We start from the raw sequence: 20,718 nt of genomic DNA on the forward strand, positions 1-20,718 counted from the left end.
TCTTGTTGGAATTGGGAGGTTGGTTGAGATGGTGATGAGGAGGGATGTGTGTATGGAATCCCAAACTTCTGAGTTTACCAATGGAGCCACTGCCAAAGTAAATGAATGGTTGGGTCTGCCAACCTTAACTGGATGCAGTGGTGTTGTAGAGCTGTATCAGTCCCAGGACAGTAGAGACAAAAGGTGGGTGAGGTAATATCTTTTTATTGGACCAATTTCTATTGGTGAGTGGGAGATGTTTCAGACTTACATAGAGTTTTTCAGGTCTTTTCCTGTACAAGAGCTCTCCGTAAGCTCAAAAACTTGTCTCTCACCAACAAATCTTAACTGTGTCCTTCGCATCTGAAAGCTCTGTCACAGAATCTAAAGCCTCTTTAAATTCATAATTAGTTCTTTAGGAATCGTTTTCTAATTTTAGCATCCTCATGGTATACTATGGTGAGTCCAACATCAGTGCTTTTATTTTTAGTTTTTAAATTGTGTATACTTGAGCAGTAGGAATGTTTTGGCATATGTCTGTATTTAACATACCATCCTTTTGCTGAATTGAGTGGTTTTATACTAGGTAATTAATGTACCTGATGGTAACTATGAAATTATTTTCTGTTACTCTGTTGCATGCATTCCCACTTACTGTACTCATCTGTGTGATCTTTAGGATGCTGCAGTTAATTCAGAGTAGGCTGCAGGAAGAACACTCCCTTCAAGATGTGATATTCAAAAGTGCTTTTAAAAGTGCTTCAACAGCACTGCCACCAAGGTGAGAGATAAATTGTTGCATGCAGCTGATTTCACTCTCTCTCATGACTGATTGTCTTCAAAAATGAATTAAGGAAAGCAGTTATAATGGTGAAGAGACTTGAATGCCTTTCCCTTGCGTCAGGTTTCCCTGAATCCAAAGCCTTTGTCTTAATGTTTTAGAGACTTGCTGGTCTGGGTTATGAAGAAATCAATAACATTCTGAACTGGATTGTATTTTACTTACATCCTTAGTGTGCCAGCAAACGCTTGCCAGAAAGATTGTTACTTTTTTATATGAATCCATTTGTATTTCTTTAGCGTTTTTATGATGATCAGCACCCCACGAGAGTCAAGACTCATCACTTACCGGTCATGTTAATGCTGCGTAAAATTAGTTACACAATATTTTAGAATATTTTAAACAAATTATATCTACTTATTTTGATGAACTACCTTTTTAAAACAATTTCAGAGCCCTCTGTTTCAGTTCTTTCATTTCAGTCATTGACAGGGTTTACTGGTTTGTAACCTGCTTTATCGTGCACTTGCATTTCTAATATAAATAAAAAATATTAAATCAATAACACACATGAATTTTTTCTTTAATTAAAAATCATTTAAATAATGTATAGAAAACTTACTGTGCCTGCCCTTAATTGGTGTAAATTAAAAAAAAAAAAAAAAGTTTCTCCTTTTCCAATACCAATAAATGCTCCCTCCCATAGTTACTACACCGTGGTCTCCTTTCCCATGTCTGGGGATCAACTGTATTCTTTCGCCTTAGGCCACTGCTGAAGAGTGCTCAGAAGTGATGCTCCCGTTTCATTATCTTCTGGGGCAGCATTTAAACTACACTTTGGGCTGTTTTAACAAACTATTTTCAGAAGTAGATCTGGAAACTATTTCAGGTGACCTGTTTATACCAGCAAGTGTGAGCGGGGCAACATTTCTTAAAAACAGATGTTGAAAACTTTTCTTGACAGAGTCATTACTTCGCTTTCGGCAACTGTTTTTTAAAAAAATGTTTTGTGCTGTTCGTCCAGGTCAGTACAGCTGCATTATCTGAACAAACCATTTTCAATCTGAGTTGCTGAAAAGTGTTTCGTGAGGTGGCAGATATCCCTAGGGCCTGCGAGAGTCTTCTCTGTAATTGTTCCAGTTCTTGTCCATTTGATTAGCCTCATCCCCTAGGAGTCTTGAACATTTGAGTGATGTGTTGAAACTCTGAGTGACATCAGGCTGGCCAGGATAATGTTTATAAAATGAGCTACTTTTAATTTGTTTTCCTCTCGATGGGGGTGTGTAACTTTTGTGTGCTTAATCTATTATAAAATGTGCTTGTTAACATAGAAGTCCAGATGTTTTAAAGCTCATAGTTTGTAATTAGTTTGTTTTCCCTTTTCTGAATATCTAGGTTGTACCTGAAGGTTTATTTTCCATGGCAAAAGAATGTGGGTTTCTAAACTTTACGTTGATGCTATTTTTTCACCTACATATAAAATAATCTCAATTACTGTGTTTTGAGCTGTTTCCCTGTTTCTTGTTCAAACAGGGAGGATAATTCATTACTGCCTCCAGATGCATGCAGAATTCATGGTCATCTATATGTCAATAAAGTGGCAGGAAACTTTCACATAACTGTGGGCAAGTATGTTCTTTTCACTTACTGAATATACCACAAATTGACCAAGACAGATGTGTGTGTAGTTAAGCAAAAAACTTTCTTTAGCTCACTTTTGCCTAGTTAGCTGCTTTTATCATAATACAGATTCCCTTTCTGGTCATATTTTTCATATGGTATCTCTCATTTCAAACATCAAATTTCTTCATGTCCGGTTATAGTCAACATGAACTATGGAACTTTTTGAGATGTCTGCTGAAGTAGCTGCTTCTCCTGTGTTCAGCAATGTTGTCACATATCCATAAAGTGAACCCTTACAGCTAATTAGATGAACTAGTGCCTTTTGTTAATGTGTGATAAAGTGGCAGCTAATACTTTTAGACTGCTAGTACTTGCCTGTTATCTAATTGGGCCCAACCTTACTATACCTCTAACCGTTCGAGAGCAGAGTTGTCTGTCATAGTAAAGGGCATATGTTTTCCAGCACAGATTTTTGTTAGTTGTATGGATGAGATAATATAGAAGCATGTTAGGGGGAGTCATGACTAAATGTGGATCACAGTTTCCTGACATGCTTCTGTAATCATGTTGTCTCGTAAGCACTTTAAACTAGAAATCTGTATTGGAAATGTATGCCTGTAACCAAGCCAGATCATTGTGCACTAGCAAGGGTAGAGGTGTCATGTTCACATGCCATGTGTGGTTTCTGCAATGACCCTTTCTTGGCCTGTGCTCTAATTCTCTTCCTGCTTTGCCGACTGTTCTTTCAGCATCTACATATCTCCTTAAACGGCTCCTTATTCTTTTCTCTATCCCTGTCTGACATCCCTAAGAGTTGCAAAACCTCCTCTTCTCACTCTGTGGACCCACTCTATAACCGTATGTCCTCTTGTGGTTTCAGCTACCATCTCTGCTAGAGTGAATCCCAAACCTACACCTCTGTTTAGTCTTGTGTCTCAAAATTACCTCTCTGGCATATGTTGTTAGGTGTCCAGCTGTCTTCTCAATCTGAGTCTGTCCAAAATTGAAGCTCTAATCTCTCCCCTCCTACTCTATCTCCATTGCCATCTCTTGTGTCCTTCCTGCATCCCAGCATAACCTGTCTTTCTCATCCCCTTCATATCTATGGTCTTGCTAAGTTCTGTTGCTTCCTTCCTTCTGGTTGTGTCTTGCCTTGATTATTGTAGCCTTCTACTGCCTGATCTTTTATCTCATCTTCCATTTCTCCAAAATGCATCTGCTTAGGATAGTCACTTTTAATGTCTGAACGGTGAAGGAAGATTTCTTTAATTCTGTTAGGGGTAAACCTTACACTTGGTCATAAGGTAGTAAAAGCAAGCCTAGAAGTAAAACTTCTTTTTGAGTGTGAAGAGGGGTTGGGGAAGTGTGCCAGTTTTCCAATCCATACTGGTCCTTTCCCAGTGTGATGCTGGTGCTCCCTTTATTTTCCTTCTCTCTTTCCTCCTGCTCTTCCAACTTCTCCCAATGCGCATACTAGAGAGTCCCACAGATGAAACTGATAATCTGCCTAGTCACAAGGCAAGTGCAGGGAAGCCCATATTAATCATTGGCGACTTGAGCTGTTATATGGTTGGTCTTGTACTGTATTTGGACCATGCCAGGATTTGACAGCTTTTCCCCTTGCAGCTCTCTGGCTAGACAAAACCTATTGGCGTTTCTAAAATAACTTTTTGTGTGTATTGGAGAATTTTCATAAGCTTAATGTGTCTTCAGGTGTTACTCTGGTTGTCTGTACCGAGCAACAATGAAAATATCAATGCCCATTATAAAGAGCTATTTTATTGAAATCAAGGGAAAACTGGTGATTTGCTTTATGGAAACCCCAATTTTTATTATTTGAGTTTCGTATAAGTGTCCATTAAACCATTGCTTTATAAAACATGTTTTTGCTTTCTTTAGGGCAATTCCTCATCCCCGAGGCCATGCACACTTGGCAGCCCTTGTGAGCCACGATTGTAAGCTTTTACTGTCCTCTTTCAAAAACACTATTGGTTCATAGCATCTCCTAGCTACTGATTTGGACATTAGACACGTACTATTGCTGAGAGATTCTACTTGAGCGATTTGCATTGTAAAAGAAAACAGAGAATACACTTCAGGATATTATATTATAAAGTGTATTCTCTGTTTTCTTTTACAATGCAAATCGCTCAAGTAGAATCTCTCAGCAATAGTACGTAAATAGTACTTAAATCTTTTCACGCATTTGACATTCACAGTCTATCTGTTTATGCTGATGGTGTAACAGTCATAATGTAAAACTATATATAAAATAATATGTAAATAACAATAAAAAGCATGTTATAATAGTATATCTTGGATTTCAAAAGTACTGTATAATAATCCGTATTTTTCAGAGAGCTTGTTCCCCTGCAATATTTAGACTATAAAAAGTTTAAAATTTCTGACCTGAATGGTGGGTGTGTGGGTGTGTGTGTGTGTGTGTAAATGTTACTGTGACAACTTATCTTTGCTTCCTGACTCTTTACTGTTTAAGCTTCCAATCCTGCAAAGGCTTCCATATGAATTTAATTTTACATTCGTGTATTCCCATTGCAATTAATCATGTGCATAAATCTTTTCAGGATTAGGAACTAAATTAATAAAATTATTGTTGCATTATTAGGTTTGTGCATTTAATCAATAAAACAATTTAATCTTTCCAACACTTTTGGTCAGCCTGAAATGTGAACTGTAGACTAATTCTAGGTTTCCTTGGCTGCTTCTTGACCTTTTAAGTCTTGGGCTGTTGCAAATGCCTGTACATTTTGATCTACATTATATTGCCTATAAAAATGGGGGGGAAGTCCTGAGTTAAAATTGAACATACATATTTTTAAATATTGATGCCGGTAAAGCAAGCTTTGCTTATAATAAATACACATTTGGATTTGTGGAAATATTTACAAAAGTGCAAATCCTGATAATGTTTTATATCCATCCTAATGGCATTAAATATTCCAATTGATGCCTTTCCTATTTTTGTGTGTGTGTGTGTGTGTGTGTGTGTGAAATGTAATTTTTTTTTTTAATATTTCACCAAAATAAACCTCTTACATTTGGTGGTTCTTGTGTGTTGTCTTTCAGCATACAACTTCTCTCATAGAATAGATCACTTGTCTTTTGGAGAGCTCATTCCAGGAATTATTAATCCTTTGGATGGGACAGAAAAAATTGCATCAGATCGTAAGTGTTTCATGATGGAAAAATAATTTAGTATCTGAGATGCTGCTCTTTTAATTCTTAGCTTAAAAATATTAGCATTTTTCTTGAATTCTGCTATTGACAAATGGTACATTATGGTAAATAAGGAATGCATCATTTAGTTACTCTTTTTATTTATCCTGCATCATTCATGGTGTAATCTTTTTTTAACAGGACTTTGCTACTCCATTGTTACTTCTGATTTTGATTTGTAGTTGCACATACAAATGTACTGTCTTTACATTATGGGTGAGCACTCACCTATATGGACAAATTCCCAAAAGTATCACAGCTGTATGTTACAACTTGGACTTGCAGAGCCAAGTGTCCTCACAGGGGAGGCTGTCTAGTAGTTAGACTGTAGGACTGAGATTCAGGATTCCTAGGTTCTGTTCCCATCTCTGTCACCGACTCACTGTGTGGTCGTTGGCAAGTCATTTAAATTTCCTCGTTTATAAATTGAGGCTAATATCTACCTCACAGAGGGGCTGTGAGGATTAATCACTGTCTAACACATTCATTGACAATTAAAACATTGAACTCTTTCGATGTGTTTTGTATTTTAGAGTAACCAAGTATTATTGTAATGTCACTGGTAAGATTACTTACCAAACTATTGAAAAGAAATGGAATTTCTTATTTGTGCGACATGAATATTTTAATATGCTAAAAAACTTCAAAACCTTAGACCCACAGACCTTGATCAGCAGATCAATGGGTGTTACTTTGCTGATTTGAAATACCATTTCACTTGAAATTATCATTTCAGTTGTTTGGTGGTTTGTTCTGCTAGGATGTTGAATTAAGAGGGATTGTATTACAAATACATTACAAAATGCTGATTGTCTACTATGAGTTCTCTAATGAACTGTCTCCTCTAGGGAAACTTTCTGAAAATCCAATCAATGCAGTCCCACTAGTGTTAGGAACACTGGAAGAATTTGCATAGACAAACCATTCAGCCACCATTTTGAAACCACTGCCATAGCCCCTACTTCTGTGTGCAGGGTTACATGAGATGGTGGTTAAAACAGCAGTGGCAGCCTGTGGCTTGTCTACAATAGGGCTCTGGAAAGATTTATGCACATGCTAAACTTCATACACTGAACTGTCCTATTGACTTCAGTGGGACTACTCACAATGTGTGAAGTCTGGCATGTGCAAAAATTTGTCCTAGGGTCTAACCCTCAAAATTAACATTGATGGAGCCAAATCAGGGTTGTCCACAGTGGGACTTCTTTTGAAATTGCCCCCAGGGTAGACAGAGCTTAATAGATAATATTCTTAATGGTCTTTTCAGAAAAATACTTGTTTAACAGCTGAATATCTCTCTCAAATGATTTTTATCCTATAATTAGTGTTAATTCAATAGTAAGATTTGTTTTGTTTTAGACAACCAGATGTTCCAATATTTTATCACAGTCGTGCCAACAAAACTCCATACGTATAAAATTTCAGCAGAAACTCACCAGTTTTCCGTGACAGAAAGGGTAAGTCCCAGTTAGAAACCAACCCAAAGAAAAGGTTTTGTTTTAGTGTTTGTACTTGTCAAAGCTAGATGGGAAAACTGAGACTTGATTGGTTTTTGCTTTTAAAGACTCTTCAAGCAGGGTCAGTTTACTAAAATACTCCAGGATATGTTGGGATATTTGTCAGTGATGTTATGCTGAATGTAAAATATATGTATGTGGCAACACATGTTCAGTTATTTGCATTAGCATCTCTCATCCAAAAATCCTGGGTCCCAATGTTAGATTTAATGATTAGTAACCAGCCTTGCTTACTTCATTTGAGGCTAATAATGAAAACCGGTTCCCATAAATTATTCTAATATGCTTCTGTGATAAATACTTAATCCATCTCTAGTCCTCTTATCCAACTCCTGTTGGATTGAAGAACCGGAGGGTACAGAACACTACTTTTCTTTGCCTCCCAGCTATTTTGATTTGCATTTGGTGAGGCACCTACTGTTAATCACCCAGTCTCTTGATTGTCAAACTTCTATTATCTTTAGATTTGGTGTTCGTTATAAATTCCAAATCTGTAAAAGGGGAAACCCAGCTATTAGTTACTGCAGTCTACTCCTTGCCAAATTCTGTCATGCGAATGTTTAAAGACTGATGTAAATAAGAAAAAAGCATTCTAATGTACTCCCGTTACACCTGCCTCATTATCATTTCCTTAGTCAGTGGTTGAACTTGGGTTGATCTTGATATTTGCAAGCCAAAGGAACAGCTCTTTTAAAAGCTGAACTATGAAAGGCAGGCAAGGGATACTGCGCTTCAAAAAAATTGAATAGTAATGATCATTCACTTAAATGTAACTTGTATGAAATTGATTATTCTACAATCCAGTGTTTCCTCACAGCCTTCATTTTGCATTGGGAGCATTATGCTATGCTTCATGGGCAATTGTTTTTGCTGCATTATCAAAGGGGGAGAAAAAGGAGTGGTTTTTTTTTTTTTTTTTTTTATTAATTCAGCAGTGGGACATTAAAGATATTGGGGGGAAAAAAGGTGCGGAGATTATTCTGTAGAGAACTGAACTCAAAACAGAAACAAAAAGAGACACATAATCAGTGATCTGGATCGTGCAAGATACGTTTCAGTTTCCTCACTCCTCCTGTTCATCTAGCATTTTGGCATTCCTCTGCAAGACAATCTCACTGCTCCTTTCAAGGCCCTGCCATCTGGAACAGTTTTTCTAAATCTCTCCACCTCGTTGATTTTCCATCTCATTTTCCATCACAGCTTTTCTTCCTGTACCTCCTTTCTCTCACTTTCTGCTAGGAAATTTTATTTATTTTATTAGTAGTAGTGAGTTCTTGAACTCTGTAAAACTTTTGGGGATTCAGTTGGTCTGAAAGATGCTACTGAATCATAAGTTCCTAGGAGGAAGTCTTTATGAATAACTGAGGTTGTTGGTGGGATTACAATGATATGTCTCACCAGGCAAGCCTGCCTGTTAACAGTATAGTTTTTCTTTTAAATTAACAAATGGGCTGAGAAAGGCTATTAGAGAGAGATCAGTTTTTCAGAGAAAAATTGTGTAGCGTGTAAGTGTTGTTGTAGCAGACTACAGAATGTGTCCAGGGATTGAAAAACCCAGGATCCACATTGTGCCAACTCGTCATGATTAAAACCTGGCCTTTGTAGGGCCTAATAACATCAGTAGCAGATACAGTGGGGAACATAACTTGTCCTTGTCTATGGTGACTACAAAGCCATGGTTAAAGTAATGTTAATTAATGCTGTTGTTTGAAAAATTGTTTGAATATGTTAAATTGTATTACTGTAGACAAGGCCTGAGCGATAACCAATACCTGTACCACATAGTTCCACTTTTCTACTTACAGTAGCTACAACACTTTACAGCAGCTGGTAGTAACTGGTATTGCTAGGAACCAGCACTTAAACCCTCTGCAACAGCTGGAAGTAGAAATATTAGACCAAAATGCCCCCAAGAAAGATTGTTTTTCTCTTTAAAGTGGCTTTAGAATAACAGTCAGGCTGTCTATAGCATTCAGAAAAGAACCAACTATTGTTAATGCATCCGTGGCTCTGCATACTTACCATAACTGCCTCCATCCATTTTTTTTAAAAAAATGCCTAATAAAGTCTGTCGGCATCTGTCCTTATTGCTTAATACAGCCTGTTGGTTCTAAAATTATGAAAGTGCGTATGGGTTTCTTCTGTGATATTGGTTTGTAAGTGTTGCAGTTAATAAAAGCTCTTTGTATGTAGTTTATAGATTGATATATGAAGCTGGCATTCTCGTACTTCGGCTTGGTAACAAACAGTAACTGTATATCATAAATATAACATGGTTATACACGTCAACTGAACTTACTGGAGAAAGATGAGAGGTCTGAATTTTTCAATCAGTGGTCTGTGATTCTGAGTTTCCATTACACTGGATGCTCTTTAGTAAAAGGAAGGCGTGTGTTAAATTCTCAGATGGGATGAAACTGCTCCATGGTACATTGCCTTTCTGTTTAGTTTTGCTCTTTTCTTATGTAGCTTACTTCTGTAATGTATTCATTGCTGAATAGATCTTCAGTTAATTAGTTCTTTGCTGCCTGTGCATTTCCTCAGCAGCTCCCACCTGACAGGTTATTTTATCAACAGCTCTCACTAGCATGCAAATAGCAGCAAATTTTTCAGGATGACTTCAGATTGATGCAACGACTTTTCTCTTGAAAACCATTCAAAAGAACTTGAATTCCTAGGTTTTAAACTGCTTTGTACTTGACCATCTTAATGATCAGGGAGAGGCAGGAAGGTGAGGCTAGTTAGAAGCATGTTAATTTTGAAGAACATTCTGAATTTGGGGAGTATTATGCCAGTAAGAAATAATATACAAGAAGCATAGAGAGATGAGAATTAGAGAGATGAGAATCAACTTGGGAGTACAAGCTAATACATCTGGGAGAAACAAATTGAAACACAGATATTCAAACTTGGAAAGTGATGATACCAAAAGAAACCCGCAAAGGAGATGTGACCTTGCAGCACAGAATGCCAACAGAAAAGCAAATGTCTTTGGGCTACACGTCAGAGGTATCATGTAAATGGCCCTGGTGAGATTGTCAGGAATAGTCTGCTCTGTTCTGGGCCCCTCGGTATAAAAGAGTTTTTCACAAATTGGAGGAAGTTATAAAAGTGATTAAGGACACCTGATTCGTCTGGTGGCTAGAGCAAGGGGCTGGGAATGAGGAGTTTTGAGTCCTTTTCCATGAGTTCTGACATACCTGACTGTTTGATTTTTCAATCCAATTACTTAGTGTGGAATTTTCTAAAGTGGTCCGTAATTTTGGATTCCTGTCTTTAGACCTATTGGGTTAAAATTTTCAAATATATGAACCTGATTTTTCAGAAGTATTGAGCAGCCATGCTCCAAGTGAAGACAATACAATCCGTGGATGCGTAGCAACTCTGAAAATTGGGCCCTAGATGTTGAAGGGTCAGCACCCAAATTCATATGTAGGGATCTAATAAATAAAACTGCAACTCCTCTTGACTTCATTTGAGGTGGTGGCTACTCAGAAACTCTGAAAATGAGGCCCATGTGTCTCAGATGAGGCACCCAGGTCTACAGGCTGGTTCTGAAGACCTGGACCATAACCTTTCTCAGCCACCTCAGTTCGCCGCTCTGTAAAGTTGGTACAACGCCTACATGTTGTGAAGTTTAAAGTGCACCTGGATGCTTCATACTTAAGGGAAGAAAACACTATAGGCTAGAATGTTTCTTTATGGCCCAACCCTGTATTGGGGCAGTGCAAGGCTGGAGCATCCTGGGACATGTTTGCGAGGCTGCACTTCCTCCTGGTGTACTTGGCCTGTTTCATGGAATGGGACAAAGCCATGACCCTTATGTCTTTTCCTTCCTTCTTGAGGCAATTACAGGGGCACAGGAAGGAAGCAGTCCCTGGCCCTTACAGGTGTCTGCTGCCCTTATATACCCTATCTGTATACCATACACCTGCATAAAGGACAGGGATGATCTGGTTTTAAACTTGGTCCTTAAACAAATGTATTAAGTAAACTTGTATCCTGAGAGGAGCGTGTAAATTATTGTAGAATAAAACGAGGGCAAGTACTGGTCACTGGTATTGAACAAGGGTTTGCAATACAAAGGACAAGTAAACAGGAAAGTGAATAGTGACTTGCTAGCATGAAGGTTTACAGTATAAAATAGTATCTCATCCCTACTTTGATCAAAATCTAGTTACTGTGTGGCTTTTAAAAGGTGTCACCTTGTTGCTCTATTGTCTCATGTTGATTACTGACAGTCCTAACAAATTGCTCTTTGTCAACCATGTCCATTAGATATTGCTGTGCATGTGACTGCTGTCAGACTACTAACTTGTGTATGTTTCTCCCTTTGCCCTCAGGAAAGAGTGATTAACCATGCAGCTGGCAGCCATGGGGTATCCGGGATATTCATGAAATATGACATCAGTTCACTTATGGTGACAGTAACAGAAGAACACATGCCCTTTTGGCAGTTCATAATAAGACTCTGTGGTATTATTGGTGGAATTTTCTCAACTACAGGTAACCATCAGTGCATTCCTTCTTGAGTCCTACCAGGTAGATAGGGTTAAGGAACTAAAGGCCATACATTTAGTGACCACCCTGGTTACGCTACTTGTTTTGTGAGTTCATGCAATAAGCTGTTAGGTAGCCATTCACAACTAGTGAGTGAGATACTGGTTTGTGCATGGAATGCTATGAATTTCTAATACTGTGTATAGAACACCCCAGTACACTGTTGTCTGTGGTGGAGTTGCCATTTCTTTTCTTTTCTAACTAAACCATAGTTTATTCTCTTCTGGAAGTTCATACAAACCGATCTGACCTCTAATATCCTGTCTGACTCTATACTGTAGTTCGGGCCTAATTCTGCTAACCTTGCCCAAAACGTACTGAGGTAAAACTCTCATTAAAGGCATCATGAGGTTTTTTCCCTTGGTAAGTCTTGAATGGACCATAGGATTGGGCCCCTGAGAGAAACAGCTAGCTTTAACTGAAGAGGCATCTCAATTCACTGATTACCCAGGGCCATAATGAATCATAAAAAGGATCAGGTTCCTCTTTGCCTAAGAATTGTTGGGACCCTTGCTTTTAATTTGAGGATAGTATCTTCCTATTCTATACTAAATCTGGTGAAACAGAGACACTTTTAACCTGTGAACATTAACTATCTTGTTGAGTGGATGCTTTTTGCCTCACAAAACATATTTGTCTATGCTGACAGTGTTTAATGCTGAATTAGCATAATCTGGGCAAAAGCCATTGTATTCTTTTAGGTGGCTATACTTTTATCCATTATCAAAACACTTCAGAGCACTTTGTCTAGTGGAAGGGTTGTACAAAGTACACTGTGTTCCAAGGAGAAAATGAGTCGCTCATAGAAATATAGGTTCCTCTAATTTTGAAATTAGAGAAATTTAAAAAACCCATAATCATCAGCCAAATTACATAAGTAATTAATTAATTAATAATGGCTTCGGTGGTCTCTGATCCCCTTTAGTCTTTGAGCTTGTAACCATGCTTGATACCCAGCAGTTGTTTGGTTTTCCCCAACCACACAATGGCACATCCTTCCTGTTACCTGAAACCACCACCACCCCCCCTTCCCCCCTCTGATCTTGTTCCCAGGCAGTTACTTACTTTTTCCCTGCCTTGCTTGAGTGACGTTTCTGGATTTATCAACAAGCCGCTGGCCCAACAAACAGTCTCTGAACCCAATTCCATTTACCTTACATGAAAAAATAGTTTATTGGCACTTGTAAAGAAATAGAGGGAAAAGCATAATATAAAACGTGCTATAGAAAGCCTCGCTAGATTGGCATTGCTGTTTGGTTCTGGATTGCTTCCTGTGACAAAAAATTCCTTTTAACTCCTATTACCACTGCTAATGTTACACGGTCTACAGGTGCCAAAAGAACCCATGTTGTTTCATTGAATATTTTCATTAGCTCTGTAAGCTCTTCAGAGATCACAGCTCTGACTCAAAGGATCAGAGTTGTGCCCCTTGCAGTAGGGGTGGCTGGTTTGAAGTCAGATTTGGGATTTTTGGTTATTCAGAGCATATCTCTGATTCATTCAAGGGGCAGCATGTGTGTAGCGCATGACCAATGACATGGAAGACCATTGTGAAGTTCATATAGTCTTCTGTCCAATTTAAAAACTAAACTTGTTAAAACAGTTTTCAGCTTCTTGTGGGAAACTGAGTTTTCCTGTCAAGTTTTTTCAAGTGGGTGGTGTAATAAACTGGTCAGTCTGAATCAAAGCTTTTGATTTTTTTGTTTTCTCCAGGCCAATGAAGAAATAGTAATGCAAATCTCCTTGTTGATTAACGTAATTCCCTGGTGCTTTTCTAACATGAAATTGGTTTTGTTAAGGTCACATTTGCATGGAAAAAAGAGTGGTTTCCATTTCAAAATAGCAATCTTTGTTTAGGGGAAATGAAAAATATTTAGAAAATGTTACTTTATTTTTTTCAGTGTGTCTATGGTGATCAATTGTACTGGAACAGAGTTTAAGTTTAAACCTGATGTAGTGGTGCTGTCATTACAGAAGCCTCTTTTTACACAGTCCTCATTTTATTCTTTTTGAAAACTCAAACCCTGTTTGATATTACAGGCATTTTACATGGCATTGGAAGATTCATAGTGGAAATTATCTGCTGTCGTTTCAAACTGGGCTCTCACAAACCTGTAAGAATATTTTCTTTTCTTATCATAGGAATTAAGGAAATAGAACAACTGTGTACTAGCAAAGTAAAATTTTAAAAGGTAGCGAGCTGTAATGAAAGAATACAACTGTAGGACCTAATCCTGTTCCTATTTAAATCCATGGTAAAACTTCCCTTGATTTCATTAGGAGCATATTCAAAAGTTTTTAAAAATAGTTTGAACACATGGGTCCTTAGCCAGATTTGTAAAAAGAGGACAGTGATGTTCTCTGGAAAATCTACTACCTAAGGGGATAAAACACACACACTTTTATGGATTTAAGGATACAGAAAAGCAGAGAATGGAGGAAATGCGTATTTAAAAAAAGCAAATGCAATGGATGAAGTTCTTGAACAAGATATTAATGTTTTTGTTTTGTTTGTTTGATTAGGTCCTACTTCCGGATGGCCACATAAACAACCACTTACCTCTAATTACAGACAACAGTATGCATTAGCACCTCATTGGGAAACTTTTTTTCTTTCTTTCTGCCTGATACAGAAGACAATTTTTATAATAAAGAAAACATTGTGCAATATGTTGAGACAGTGCTCATGGGAAGCAAAAATCAAGCCTTTTAAAAAAACAGTCTGTGTAATTTGTCTCTTTTAAGTGCACATGGAGTCGAAGGAGGCCAGAAAGCCCCGTGAAGCCAACCTCTTCTTGAGCTAGCAGAAGCATTACTGAAGAGAGACAATATTTGCAGTGAAACTGAGTGTCTTTGCAAAAACTGCCATCAGCACTGAAGTGTCAGTGTAGTGATCTGGATTCCAGGCCTGTGAAGTCAGGCAAACACCTATGAAAGCTAACACATATGCAGAATGCAGAGAGAGCCCCATGCAGTGTTCAGCGTGCAGTACAGCAAGCAAGGGTGGCTGTGATAATTGTAGTTTAAGAAGCCAGGATTTGCTGCTAGGTTTTCAGAAATGGGACATGAGATTTTTTTTTTTTTTAGGCTTAGATACGATGCTGATGGAGGTGGGGGGGCACTATTGAAAACCCTGAAATAGAAGTGGTCTCAGGGACTGAGACAGAGCCATAGCACTTTCAGCAGTCACTGCCATTCTCCAGTAGCACCGTTATTTATCTACAAGAGGAAAAAGTGCTGCAGAGCAGGGAATATGGCATTTCTCTGTCTCTCTCTTCTCACAGCCACTTTTTGCCAACAATCCGATTCTCTCCGAGTTTGAGCCAAGGAACCAGGAATAGTAAGTCACTGTTGAAAAGGTGTTTGAGTACACAGAGTATAGGCTGATTTGTACCACCCTGATTTTTGTAAAGCTAATGCCTCTCTAAGCTGTGAGAATTGTCCGGAAGAGTATTAAATAAAGAGTGGGAAGGGAAGAACCTGTGCATAGTTTGTTTGGTTGATTGAAAAAGTCCCAAATTTAAGGAAACTAGTTCATCTGAGGACGGAGGTAAAGTTTTGTCATAGATTAAAACTGACTGAGATGGGAAACAAAGGTCTTGGCTACTTTAAGCAAGGAAACCATCACATACTGACTGAATTAAGTGGCATGGTGCATCACGTGTCCTTGCAACCATGTAGTGCATCCACACAGTAACGCTGTTCTTGGTGGAACCAATCTAGTGCATTCACATGAGTCTTGAATTGCAACTGTGATACCAGAGCATTCCATCATATAGTGCCCAGCACCTTTGCTAGGAGCAGGGGCTTTTGGGGTAACTTTCAGATACGAGGCACTGCATTGTGGGATGGAGTTAGAGGCAGTTGTACCATTGTAGCTGCCATGCTTGTTGCTACATGTCCGTACTGGGGTGAAGCCATTATAGTCTGCGCCAACTCATTTGGATCTGAACTGAAGGTCTTGTACCAAGTGTTGCAGCTAACTAACTTTGCAGCCACACCCTGGACAGCTGTTCTGTGTGGATGCAAGAAGGTACAGAAGGGTTGCAAGCATAAGCCAGCTTATTACAATAATTTCTTGTAATGCTTCATTGCTTTGTGTAGCTGGGCATAAAAGTAGGGCTAAGTGTAAGAGGGTGGCTTCCCAGTGAACAGTATGAATGCTAGCGTTGTTCAGTATGTATTCTGGAAGGTAGGTTGGACAGGAAACTAGTGAAGTTGCATCTTAAATATAACTTCGCTTGAATTAGTCAAGTTTAGGGAAGATTGTGACCAAAGAAAGATATAAAATGCGTATTTGGACAGTGTGATGTATGGTGACAGTTACCATAAACAAGTGTAAGGAAACATCCACAGGAGGGAATATTTAAACCATTCAGAGAGTCATTCATTCTGAATTTGTTATTTCTTTGTAAGTTCTTCAGCTCCAACTTCCCTCAAGCCAGCGTCTTCAGCCGCTGCCACTCTAGCAGACTATTCTCCCTCCTGCTTCTGCTTGCACTGGTTCTAATGACCAACATTTTTGCTGGTCTCTGCTGAATGCTCTCCAGATTGTCCACATTGTTCATAGTGTAGTGCCCAAATACTAGAAACAATACTCCAGCTGACGCTTCACCAGTGCCAAGTACAACAGGACAATTACCTCTTGTATCTTACATATGATACTCCTGTTAATACACCCAGAATATAAGCCTTTTTTGCAGTTGCATCACTGCAGCTGGGTGGGAGGGATAGCTCAGTGGTTTGAGCATTGGCCTGCTAAACCAAGGGTTGTGAGTTCAATTCTTGAGGGGGCCACTTAGGGATCTGGGGCAAAATCAGTACTTGGTCCTGCTAGTGAAGGCAGGGGGCTGGACTCAATGACCTTTCAAGGTCCCTTCCAGTTCTAGGAGATAGGATATCTCCATTAATTTATTTATTTATCACATTGTTGACTCATACTCAATTTGAGACCCACTATAACCCCCAGATCCTATTCAGCTTCACAACTGCCTACGAAGTTATTTCTCACTTTGCATTTGTGCATTTGATTTTTTCCTTCCTAAGTGTAGAACTTTGCACTTGTCTTTATTGAAATTCATTTTACTGATTTCAGACCAATTCTCCAGTTACTTGAATGTTTTGGGATTACAGTATCATTGAGTCCAAATTAAACCCATCTCCCAGGTGCTAGAAACCTCCTACAAACACTGGACATATACTCCAAGCATCTGAAAGCCCTCAGAATGGTTGGTTTTCAGGTGCCCACCACCTAGAAACTGCATTGTGTTCTAAGAGGTCAGAAGACAGAATAGTTCAGAATCTATTATAACAACATTCTAGAAATTGAGTGTGTTAGGACAGCTACATTAGAGAGCCCATAGCATAGAGAGCAGAGCTGCACCATTGTAAGCTCTCGGTGTAGCTGGAGTCAGTACTGAACAGCAACAGCTCCAACCAAAAATTGGACACAAGGTTGAGTTTCCAGAAATAAAGGCACCCCAAAACTTCCTGAAAATGTTGGTTAGGGCTATTAAATGTGGGAAGGCAAAGAGAGAGTAAGATGCAATAATGCAGATATATATATATATACTAGTATACAAGTAAATATATTCAGTACAATGAAGCCAGTTGGGAGACTGTTCACATCTTGTATCATAATACGAACCAGAGGGCACTTAAAAGGTAAGACATTTTCAATGGATAAAAGGAAGATTGTTATGCAAGATATAGTTAAATAGAGCTCTTTTCAAGGCAAACAGGAAGAATAAAAAAATGGACACATGAATACAGTCTGCAGGTACATTAGCTGCAATCATTCTTGGGCGGGGAAAACTTATCATGAGCTGGGTAAAGAACAAATTTCTGTTTCTTTCCCCTCCGTGCCCTTGCACAAACTGTGATATAATATATGTTTCTGACTGTTAAGGCAGATGTGGAAAGGGATCTGATAACTTAGGTGGCTGCCAGAGGCAGGATGTGAGTCTAAATGGAAAAGTGATCTGACCTGGAATGGCATCTACCATATTCCTTAAAGAAAATACAGATGATGTGTCCATGGGAGAAACGTGAAGGACAGAATCAGGATGACCATACCCACGATCAAAGACAGGCGTGAGTCTCAACGTTCAGGCCCCGAGCATCCATCAAATATTTTAGTGCTTGTTTCCTTTTAAGGCTGTTGGGCTGCTCGAGCTTTGCTTTTAGATGTGTTGTGCTGCTTTTTGACTTTCATTAAGATCATTTTATAACTTTATTTGCACTTGTAGCCTCCTTGCCTTGGAAAGCTTAATCTGTCCCACTCTTGGCTTCCAGTGCCATACCACATAAGCCATACAATATACTAGCCACCCTTTCTGAGCCCCTCCTGGCTGTGCCTGGTGGCTGGTTGCCCTTGTTGCAGCTAAATTGATGCTGAGTCTCTCTACTGCTACTACTTTGCTTTCTTCCTTTGCCTTTGTAGCTTCAAATACAGGGTTGGACTCAGAGGAGGCAAAGTGAAGGGGATAATTTGGGTGCATGGATAAGAGAGAGAAATTCTGCGTCAGACTCTTCTAGAGGAAACGGGGGCGGGGGGGCGTATTTACTGGGATGGAATTAAGAAAATCACCTACTTGTGTAGAGGGCACTGGTGTGAAAATCATCCAAGCAAAACTGCTTTATTCGTGAGTTTAGATGAGGGTACTTGGGTAGCCCCTTGTAATGTTGGGAGTGTGTGTGTGTGTGTGTGTGTACACACTCACACTCAATGTTCATGGACTAGTGATGGTGTGTGAAGCCCATCCAGGTGGAGCTGCTTCTGCAGATGTGCTCAGTCACAACTGTGAGGCATTTCAGTCTCAAGAGGTAATGTTCTCTCTTAGCTGTATCCCAGTGCAGGATTCTCTTTGGATTTTCAGGGACTCCCTTGACCATCTGATTCAAAACACCAACACATCTCTCTACCTGGCTGCTTATTGTCTTTCTGTCTGTTACAGCTATTTCTCTGGTATAAACTCAGCTGTGATGCTCTCTGTATACGACACCAACTCTGGAGGGGTAGTAGTTGCACCAGAGGACAGGACCAAACTTTCAAGTGTCATGAAGTGGGGCTGAAAGCAAAGAGGAAAGCTTTGGGACTAAAAAAATGTAAAGCCTTCTATGTAGGAAGAGGAAATAAGCAGTGCAAGTACCAAGCCAGGGGATGTAATTGAGCTGTCACACCCATGGCATTTAAGTTCCTTCTTAATATTTTTTTTAATGCAACCAAGCAGTGTAGCTGCTTCTTGGAAGATGTGGGATCAAAATTGTTTGATTGGGAGGGAAAGTGTCCATGAAAAGGTTTGTCTCTGCCTTAAAGGACTCCACGGTGTGAAAATATTTGAGAACAATTGTACTATGTGCACCTGGTCTTGCCTTGGTAGTTTATTCCATATATTATTTTTTTATGTAATGACCCTTCCATCAAAATTCATTTAGTGCTGGCTCCTGCCCTGGTATTGGGGCCCTGGGAGTAGTTTGGTATTTTGACAAAAAATCATTGCACATATGTATTCTACACCTCCCACCCACTCTTAAGAACACGTTGTGCATTTTGAAGGAACTCTACTTGCCCCACAAGGGGTCTAGCATTATGGCACTTGGCCTTTGGCTTCAGCAGGGGTCCGTGGGGCTCCTGAGTTAGTCAATAATGCCGTTGTGTTCAGCAGGACTGGTTAGTTGCTCCTTCTCTTTTCAACCCCATGGCTCAGTGCTCTGTGTCCATAGCACTCCCAGCTCCTTTTGGCCGAGGTGGCAGATTATTCTCTTTCAGTGAGGTCTTGTCTAGCTCCTGAAGGTGGGGTGTGTCTAATCTTAAATTCTCGAGATGACTGGAGTGAGTGGTCTTTGCTGTTTGAATAGAACAATCTGCTCTGTGCACAGCAATGGCTGGCAATGGAAGAATTGTTTTCTTAGCCAAGGAGGGAGCTAAGCCACTGCTTTGGCTCCGTGTACACCTTGCCTTTTTCACTGGCACCATTTCATTCCAGACTCAGCACCTGAGGTGCAGGCTGAGAATTGCAAGTAGTGTAGACCAGTGGTTCTCAACCTTTCCAGACTACTGTATCCCTTTCAGGAGTCTGATTTGTCGTGTACCTCAAGTTTTTAAGTGAGGTGAAACTACTTGCTTACAAAATCAGACATAAAAATACAGAAGTGTCACAGCACACAATTACTGAAAATAGCTGACTTTCTCATTTTTACCATATAATTATAAAAAAATCAATTGGAATATAAATATTGTACTTACATTTCAGAGTATAGTATACAGAGCAGTATAAACAAGTCATTGTATGAAATTTTAGTTTGTATTGACTTCACTAGTGCTTCTTATGTAGCCTGTTGTAAAACTAGGCAAATATCTAGATGAGTTGATGTACCTCCTGGAAGACTTCTGTGTACCCCCAGGGGTATGTGTATCTCTGGTTGAGAACCACTGGTGTGGAGGGCCAGTAGGTTGACTGAAAGGGTAATAATGTAACATTTGCTGTTGGTTTGTGTCAAATCTACTTGCACAGCATCTCCAACACATAACCAATGCACCTCTGTGCTGAGAGCATTGGCTAGTGCTCTGCAAGGCTGGGGGAATGGAACATGTGTCTAGGTGCCTGAATGCAAGTCTCAGGGTAAATAAAAATGTAATTGTGCAAGCCTTCTGCATTGACTGTCCATAGTTGAGAGCCCGCCAGGTGGGATTATTTTATAGTGCAGCCACATCACTGCTCTAGTGGTTTTTGTATGTTATATAATGTATGAGGGAGTTTGTGATAGAGGAAGAAACTGCAGAAGTCTTATTCTCTGTTTGCTCATTGGAATGACTCTGTTGCTGAGAAGAGGTAGGGCTGAAATTCCCCACTGAGCTCCCGGCAAGTGGGGATTATAGACTGGAATTAAAGTGGTGGGGAGGGGTGTTTTGGGTTTTTTTTCCCCCTTCAGCAGCCCTTTTTGGATCTTTGTTCAGGGGCCTGAAACAGTGCAAATGGGTTAAGGCCCAAACTTTGTATTCACATTTTTATTGATGGA

The 20,718-nt window shown here is 39.4% G+C and overlaps 1 protein-coding gene across 1 annotated transcript in view; it reads left to right on the forward strand.

Annotated features, from left to right (window-relative positions):
- Nucleotides 1-16,523, forward strand: part of ERGIC2 (ERGIC and golgi 2) — a 52,749-nt gene extending 36,226 nt beyond the window's left edge. Inside the window, exons 9-16 of the mRNA XM_034766867.1 lie at nt 659-760; nt 2,294-2,389; nt 4,283-4,338; nt 5,471-5,569; nt 6,980-7,077; nt 11,481-11,643; nt 13,738-13,811; nt 14,221-16,523. Of these exons, the coding sequence (XP_034622758.1) occupies nt 659-760; nt 2,294-2,389; nt 4,283-4,338; nt 5,471-5,569; nt 6,980-7,077; nt 11,481-11,643; nt 13,738-13,811; nt 14,221-14,286 (754 nt within the window). The 3' untranslated portion in view covers nt 14,287-16,523. The remainder of the gene's footprint in view (nt 1-658; nt 761-2,293; nt 2,390-4,282; nt 4,339-5,470; nt 5,570-6,979; nt 7,078-11,480; nt 11,644-13,737; nt 13,812-14,220) is intronic.
- The last annotated feature ends 4,195 nt before the right edge of the window (nt 16,524-20,718 follow it).

This window comes from Trachemys scripta, chromosome 1 (assembly GCF_013100865.1).
Source record: "Trachemys scripta elegans isolate TJP31775 chromosome 1, CAS_Tse_1.0, whole genome shotgun sequence".
NCBI lineage: Eukaryota > Metazoa > Chordata > Testudines > Emydidae > Trachemys > Trachemys scripta.